The 8,772-nt window shown below is 42.3% G+C and overlaps 1 protein-coding gene across 1 annotated transcript; it reads left to right on the plus strand.

Moving 5' to 3' along the window:
• The first annotated feature begins 4,398 nt into the window (after nt 1-4,398).
• On the plus strand, nt 4,399-8,604 carry LOC119332628. Its single transcript, XM_037605791.1, has 2 exons — nt 4,399-5,042; nt 8,318-8,604. The coding sequence occupies exons 1-2, from the start codon at nt 4,656-4,658 to the stop codon at nt 8,351-8,353; spliced, it is 423 nt and encodes a 140-aa protein (XP_037461688.1). The 5' UTR covers nt 4,399-4,655; the 3' UTR covers nt 8,354-8,604.
• Nucleotides 8,605-8,772: the final 168 nt, after the last annotated feature.

Genomic DNA, 8,772 nt, shown 5'->3' on the forward strand with positions numbered 1-8,772 from the left:
GGCGGCGAGGTGCCGGCCATGGCGTCGCGGCGGCGACGACCGGCGATGGAAAACCGGCGAGGCGCGGTGGCGCAACGGCGGGCAGGGAGCTTCGGGCGGCGCAGGGCACATGGCGGCGTGGTGAAGGCGGAGGGAGTCGGCAGCGGGCGGCGCGCGGGGAAGCGCAGGGACTCGGGCGGCGGCGCTGGCGTCCGGGCCGGGCGGGCTGCGGGAGGTGGGAGGCGCGCGGCGGACAGGTGGCGGCCTGGGAGTGGAGGAGAGCGGCGGCGGAGACGACGTGGCGGCTCCCCATTGGTGGGAGTGAGGTGGCCGGCGAGATGGACATGTCCGGCGCGGCGTGGACGCGTCCGGCGGCGCGAGAGGAGGAGTTTTAGGGTTTCAACCGCGAATATTTCGGGGATGGCCACATATTTGTAGGTAGAGGGAGCTAGGAGAGTCCAAATGAGGTGCGGTTTTCGGCCACACGATCGTGATCGAATGACCGAGATGATGGAAGAGGTTTAGGTGGGTTTTGCGCCAAATTGTAAGGGTGTTGGGCTGCAACACACACAAGACCTTTTCGGTCCCTCGGTTAACCGTTGGAGTATCAAACGAAGTCCAAATGATACGAAACTTGACAGGCGGTCTACCGGTAGTAAACCAAGGCCGCATGACAAGTCTCGGTCCAATCCGGAAATGTTTAATCCCCACACACAAGAGAAAGGTAGGATTGGCCACGGGGAAGAACGAAGCGCCGGATTGCAAAACGGACAACGGGGAAAATGCTCGGATGCATGAGACGAACACGTATGCAAATGAAATGCACATGATGACATGATATGCAATCATGACACGCAAGCAATGACAAGGCAACAACAGCGAATAACTGCACGACACCTGGCACATCGGTCTCGGGGCGTTACAATTGAAATGTATTCCGCTCATTAAAACTATCAGTTTCAAACACTGAAAAATTAGTTTCACAGCAAAAACTGGTTTTATTTCACTTTATTCAAATAACTTATTTCACTCATTTCAGAAAACACACTGCACTCATTTACGAAATATAGATTTCACCCATTTCACTAGTTTCAGAAAACACATTACAGTCATTTTCAGAAAACGTATTACACTCATTTCACTAGTTTCCAAAATAAGTATTTCACAAATTTGAAACAACGTATTTCACTGATTTGGAAAACTGATTTCACTCATTTCGATAATTGATTTCAATCATTTCGAAAAATGTAATTTGAAATGAGTGAAATTAATTTTTTTGATATGACTGAAATAGACAAATTAAACTAGTTTAAATATATTCAAGATTGGTCTCATTCTAAACATCTTATGTTCAATAATTTGAATATATGAAAATTTTAAATAATAGAACAATGTTGTAAAAAATATTGGCCATCTAAAAATGTAAACAAAAATAAAATGCATGGACTTGTTTGAGAGAGAGGAGAGATGTTGCATGCATGCGTACATCCCACTACAAAAAGTACCGCCACTCCTCACATGGGTCCTACGTATTAATCTAACATTGATTTGACTATATACAAAAGATTAACTGCCACAATACATGGTTATACATATGAGTGGGTACCACTTAAACACACATCACAAAGCATGTGAATGGTGGATGGTTAGCCGGTGGCTCCCAGCACCGGTAAAAGAGACTTTGCGATGGTGTCACTGATGTGCCCAAGGTTGCGCGCGGAGCGTAACCAGGTGGGCATTTTGTATCCTAAAGAGCGCTGCAAATGTGGCGCTAGTTTCAGCTCAAGAACGTCACGGTAGCTAATGCGATGATCAAACGGTAGCGTGAAATTGTATTGATCAGACTAGTGTGACAAATAGTACCACAATAGCTATATGTAAGTTGACCGAATTTGTAATTTGGATAAGTCAGTTTTCTGGGAGAAGGAGCGGTTGAAGGAGGAAGAACAAAAAAGAATGGTCGTTAAATCTTAATCTAATGGCACAAAAAATGACTTATCCACAATAACTTTTTAGACAACTTGGGTATAGCCGGTCCGAAAAATACCCATGTTTTGTAAGTTGTTCACATTGCAGATATGATACGCAACACAAGATACAAAGTTTCATGACCATTTGTATCTTTTTTATAAATGATGTTTGACTCGCATTAAAAGAATACAAGGATCATAAGTATGCACCGGCCTCCGCAAATTAGTATGCATACAAACCCAGTTAATCAAGGGGCATTACTTGAATGCCACTACATGTACATGTGAAGAAATGATTAAGAGAACTGTATTTGCGAAAGAATGACAACACCAACGCACACACAAGAAATAAAAAAAAGGACGTCAAAAAGTCTCGTCGAAACAAACTAGCATGCGGCAGCAGCCATCAACATTATCCACTAATTATGTCATCACTCAGACCGTGGGAAAGGTATTTCAACATCGATGCCTCAAAAATGGGATGACACGTGAGTGTTGCCGTTGCCAGATCCGACCACAAAGGCTAGATCTTGGTTTTTCACCCCTAAGAGGAAGTTAGAGCAAACTTCAGACAATGCCTTCCACAAGGGTCCCCTATGGTCATTTGCATTTTGCGTCTTGGTTGATTACTTGTCTAATCTTTCCTCAAGGTATCTTCTCTTTCTATGTTATTTTATGTATTTCTTTGGTCTGGTTATTTCAAATCATTCTACCGCAATCATAACTCTCCATCTTATACTTAAGGCTTGAACATTTCAAATGTTTCAATGAGCATGAAAAAAATCATGGGATTTGTGGATTGTTCGAAGAAAGAAGAAAATTAAGGACATAGTGATGTCGTGACACAAAATTCATCTTGAGAAAAAACTGCAAGCACGGGTGAGGATACTAGTGATGTCCTTTTAGATTCGGACAACATGCATAATCAAGAGAAATTCATACGGCGTAGCTAGAGAATGAGCAAAGTAGACGCCATAGTGTACTTGCCCAATCTTTTACTGTGCGACTTCAATGATGCATTTGCAATTAGTACCGCGGCACTCACATTCAAAATCGATGAAATCACGCGCACGCACGCATGCACGCACCTTGATGAAAAAGTGCAAGTGCATGGACAATCCTCCAAAAATCAACAATAAATTAGAGATGAGTGTCTCCAATCTCCGCCAAAAACACACAGATGGCCCAACAATAATAAGTGCATGGACTATCCTCCATCTCTCATCGTGCTCTCATCGCCCCTGCTGGAGGGCACTGACGTGTAGAGTCTGTAAAGATCCATTTCGAGATTAGGTTGATGATTGTTTGGTTTGTAGGGGGACTAGTCCCCTTGTGAAACTAATTCACTCACCATAAATACACATGATGGACAAGAATCTCTACTCTTATAAAAAACAGAGGTGATGATGATGGTGTGCCTGCCATCCTACAATATAACCCGTTCAATTTATACCTGATGGATAGGAAGGAAACTATGGCAATTTTGCAAAAAGAAACCCACACCTCTCTTCACATTTGCAAATAAGGCCTTCCTTCATTTATCATTTTCTCTCACAAGATAAACTACTTATACAAATGCATCTTGATGTTACGTGCAACGCACGAGCATCTTGCTAGTAACACTAACATGCAAAATAAACGATATGACGACTCAAGCAAGACAAACATAAATTAGACCTGCATAACTGATAAATAAAGATCTTTTTACCATGAATCAGTGAGTAATTTTACAACTCATTGTACAAACTGGATGATACCCCGTGCGTTCTACGAAAATCTTGTTTAAAAACACATAAGTAAGTGTAAATAAACTAAAACGAATGTAAGAGTATTTTGCATGACTAAGTTTCTAAAAAAATGGCATACATGGGTCGACGAGGTTGCATGTTTTCCATGAACAAACCAATGTAAAAACAAACTTCTAACTATATGCATAACTTGGTGATGTGACATTGTTGCATGGATAGTGAGGTACAAGTATTTAGGAATAGAGAATACCTAGAACAAGGAGTGACATTCAGGCGATGCAACTTTTATACCTAAACGTGGGGAAATGGTTTAGCGACGGGGAGAGCACGTTGAGAGCAAGCAATTTGCTTTTACTTTATAGTTAATTTGTTTTTCATTTTTGTTTATATGTTTTTACCGTTTTATTTTCTCTTTATGCGAGATATTAATATTTTCATTTTTTAAAATGTGTGAACACTTTTTAAAAAAATCATGATTATTTTTATAAAAAACATGAATAGTTTTTAAAATTACGTGAAGTCTCTAAAAGTGCTTATATTTAGGAATGGAGGGAGTACATATTATTTTTTGTGTAAATATATTTCATATTCACGAACATATATAGCGTGATTTATATCGTTTGTTTATTATCAAAATTCCAGAAAACCTCATACCTATGTGAATGGGCCACGCTGACCTCTCGGGCCGTTAAGCCCACGACGCTCTCTCCCCGCACTATAGCAACGCCCGGCGCCCGGCGCCGCCTCCTCCCCAACGCGTCCTCCCGTCGAGCGCCACCGCACTGTTTCCTCGCCGTCGCGCGCCACCGCTGCTCTCCCGTCCGCCTTCACCATACGCTGCCGGCCGTACCAACCCTGCTCCTAACCGTCTCCAGGATTCCTTCGCGGGCGCCGCGGGCCGTCTTCTGGAAGCGGATCGGAGGCGGCGAGCGGGCGGGGAAAGCGGCGGCCAGAGGAGATGCTCAAGTTCCTGTCCAGGGTTGTGGTGGAGTACAATCCGCTGGACCCGCGCAAGGCGGCGGCCGTGGAGCTCCTCGCGCAGTGCAACGGCCGCAAGGCCAAGGACTCCAACCCCACCTGCTCCGTCGAGCTTCGGCGCCTGCCCTCCCCGGCCGCGGCCGAGGACCCCAAGGCCCAACCGCCCCCGCGCGTCCTCGTCACCTACCTCAACGGCGCCGAGGAGGCCTTCGTCGCCGCCGACGGCGCCACCGCGCAGGGCATGCGCGACCAGATCCTCGCTCGCGGCCGCCTCCTCGAGACCGAGCAGCTCTTCCGCGAGGCCGGGGAGAAGTGGCCCGTCGTCATCCCCGAGGAGGAGCTCGGCATGTCATTCCCCGGCATCAAGGTGCCTCTTCTACTCCTGTTTCGTTAACTTCACTTTCTGTCGAACACCTTGCGTGCGTGCGCGTTGTGTACTGAAATCCCTCGTCCAAACATTGGAATACAGACAGTTGCTTACGTCGTCGCTCTTTCAACCTGTATATGTGGTCATGGAACCCTTTTTACAATGCATAACATTCTTATGTGCGTCAGAGTGTTATGCTATTATTCACGTGTAGAATGGATAAGTAGGATTACTACAAATTTTAAATTTAATAGTACAGATGTAGCGTTACCTGTGTTGTGCTTTGGCTGTAGCCTTATATCATGTTTCACATATATCACTTGAGGCATATTTGTCTATGTATGCTGGATGCTCATTTCGGGTTTTATCTAGCCTCTTTTACCTTCCTTCTTTTCATCAAACATTGCTAACATTGTGTAATTTGTTCTCTTCAACATTTTGTATGTCAGGTGATTATATAGCTGGTCTGCAATTATTGCTCATTTCATTGAGTACCAACGAACATGTATGCATACTTATTTTTTTTCTGGCATTGAATCACTTCACCGATTGATTGTGTGCATGTGTACTGGGAAAATCATTGGAAATGACATTAAAATGCATGATCCTTTCTAGCTGCTGCATAAAGTTCAGGTTCTTGTATACTGTTTGTCAAGGTGTACTGTGCCTTTTTTTATAAGAAAACGTCAAAGTGTACTATTTATGTGCAACTTGATAAATATCGTTTGGCATTTAATCCAGTTCTATAGAAGGAATTAGGATCACCAATGGTTTTAGCATTTACAATCCAGTTCGATAAGGGGAACTATGACTGCAAGCCCATAGGCTGGTATTATGCATTTAGCCCTGGCTCATGAACATACTCTTTTGTAGTCATTCATAACATTGGAAGTAAAAAACTGGGTTTTGATTTTTAAAGTCAATAAGATGTCATGTTGACCGGTAACTTTGATTGCATATTAGATCTCTTTAACCATCATTCATATGGTTTGGCTGCATGCATTTTAGGGCATCATCCTTTTTTGTAGCTGTCGGTAGTATCTGTTATTTATTTTGTTCTTATTTTTAAAAGACGTCTACTAATCTTAGCAGTGCCTTTATTCTTGGGTGTCCATAGGGCAGTCAAGCAAAAACACCTATACACCATTTTGACTTTTTTTTTCTTGTTTTGTTCACCTACTCCTACTTATTAGTTGGTTTTATATATTGTTCATATAATCTCTCAGGGTTTAATTTCGTAGGTCAGCGTTCCATGATTTGTCTAGACATTTTGATGTTCCACTCCTACAGAAACGTGTGCCTAGGAAAGAAATGCTTACGTACTATCCCTAGCCCAGTAGCCCTTGACATTTTTTATTGAGAGAATACTGCTTTGGCTCGTTACCTTTGTAATAAGACATAAACATGTTCTTTTTCATTAACGCAGTAGTTAGTCATCCTGCCTGTTTTGTCGGAAAAAATAAATTGCACGAGCATATTGAGTGGCCATTTTACATGCCTCCTCAGTCAACCTTTTACATGGGATTCTTACCTTTTTAGGAACACCTTTATTTAATCTAGATAATAAAGAGTGCTTTGTGTTCCTAAATGCAGATAAATTTTAGTTTCTAAAGAATTTCCAATCTGCATAAGTAGAACCTGAAGATAGTTTGATTTTAAATTTACTATAATCAAGCATGGTTTCATTTGTCATAACTTAGTAACATTTTTATTGAAGTTGTTTTAAAACTAGTTTAGAAACTGCCATTAGTAGAAGAAGACAGTATGATATGTAAGATGTACTTGCATGGCTATGCTTATCTTTCGAGGAAGAGTTTACTAACAATTAGATTGAACTTCCATATGGTTCTCTTGGGCACAATATTTCCATTGAAATACTCAGACAAGCATCTGCGCATTGCACACTAGTTCCTGGACTGTAGATAACACTTATTTTCTAATTACCCGCTTGTATTGTTACCTGACATGTAACAATTTTAACCAGACACAACCAGACATTTGTCTTGGGCACAAGTTTTGTAAGTACATAGATAATGAAATGCACATTGCAAGCTCCAATAGTTCCTGGGTATCATATACGTACTTTCTAATTGCCCATACTGTTACCTAGGGATGCAGGGAGGCGCCCGATCCGCCAGGCTTCGTAGTCAAAGTAGATCAACTTAGTTATAATCCTCCCGGTTCAGCTTTAGTTCAGTTTGAACTAAATTCTTGTTTTGGCGGGCTTATGCGGGATGCCCGCTTGCATCCCTACTGTTACCTACCTGTGTATACAGTACAGACATACTTCTGTAAATGTTGTGTATGACAATGCATTTCTTTCTGCTTGCGGACCCTTTATTCTTCACAGTAGCATAGAATTTGATTTGATGCTGTTGCCAGATGTGTTTCACACATCAAATGTTATTTTCCTTAAAAAGTATGGTGTTCTTGTTTTCAACATTTTATTTCCTTTTTTCCTATAATTGAATGAAATTCACTACACATACTTATCTCCGGTTGCTGCCAGCCTGCCATGCCCACTTTCATGTTTGAAGAAGCATATTTGTTCCTATTGGGCCATGGTATATGCCATTGATGTGCTGGAGAGCTATTTACACATAAAATTTAGGAGTTATGTACTTTTCATTTTGGTGATGTTTAGATGCAATATTCTCGAGATATCCAAGTCATATGCAGTCACGTTGCTCCTAGAGATTATCGGTTTCAAAGTTCGGGTGCTATTTCTAGTTTTGTTTATAGTCTCAATGATACCATGGACATGCATGGTAGATTTATTTTCTTCTTATACAGATGTTCCCCATCATTGTATTAAACCCTTGTGTTCCTAGGGATTAAGAAAAAACATACTACTCGTTCCTACCGATCCTACTATTTTCGAACGGAGGAAGTACATATTTACAAGATTGATTGCTTTATTGAATTGAGGTGCTCCTTGGTATATCCGCGTCATTCATGCCAGGTCGGGTGTTTTTGGTACACATGTTTAAGTTGCTTGTGAGCAATCCCATCTTAGTCACTTGTTAGTAGCACCGGAAATTGGTAGGATCACAAGGTGGACTGGGCACCCCACCAGGGGGGTTTCTTTATGGCACCCCACCAGGATGCATGCTTGAATTTTCCATCCGATGTAGCAGACCTGCTCAGTACTTTGGTACTCCCTCCGATCCAAATTAATTGAGCGTTAATTAATTTGGATCGGAGGGGGTATGAGTTTGTTTTCCTCCTCTCGTGAATTCTCAATGGAAATCTTGATATATGTTTTTACTTTGCAGCCAAAGAAAGCCGAGGAGAAGCCCCAGGCTTCGTGATCCAGGCAGAGCTCTTTCAGTCTGGTGTGGTTAACTAGCAGTACATCTGTTCTCTCGCATTTGGGAGCTTGTCTTGAGGTCTTCATTGACTGACTAGTTCAGGTTCAGGGCATGTCCCTTGTTCTTTTCTCTTTTCTCGGAACATGCTATGCCGAGTAGCCCATTGGTGTTGATTTTACAACCCTGTTCTGAACGATCAACTGTGAACCAATTTATTCAGAATAAGTTTGCTCTCTGCTCTTGTAGCGGTATTCACTGCGCATTTCTCTAAAGTCTGAGATGAAGTGCTGTAATCATGTTCGTAGCATCAGTTTCAACACGGGCCCTTGTTGTACCAGCATCGGCTGGTGATTTGAGCCCAGTGGCCGCTCGTGGAATCGTTGTAATTAAATATAGGGGTGTTTATTTTACACTTTTGT

The sequence above is a fragment of the Triticum dicoccoides genome, chromosome 7A (assembly GCF_002162155.2).
Source record: "Triticum dicoccoides isolate Atlit2015 ecotype Zavitan chromosome 7A, WEW_v2.0, whole genome shotgun sequence".
Taxonomy (NCBI): Eukaryota; Viridiplantae; Streptophyta; class Magnoliopsida; order Poales; family Poaceae; genus Triticum; species Triticum dicoccoides.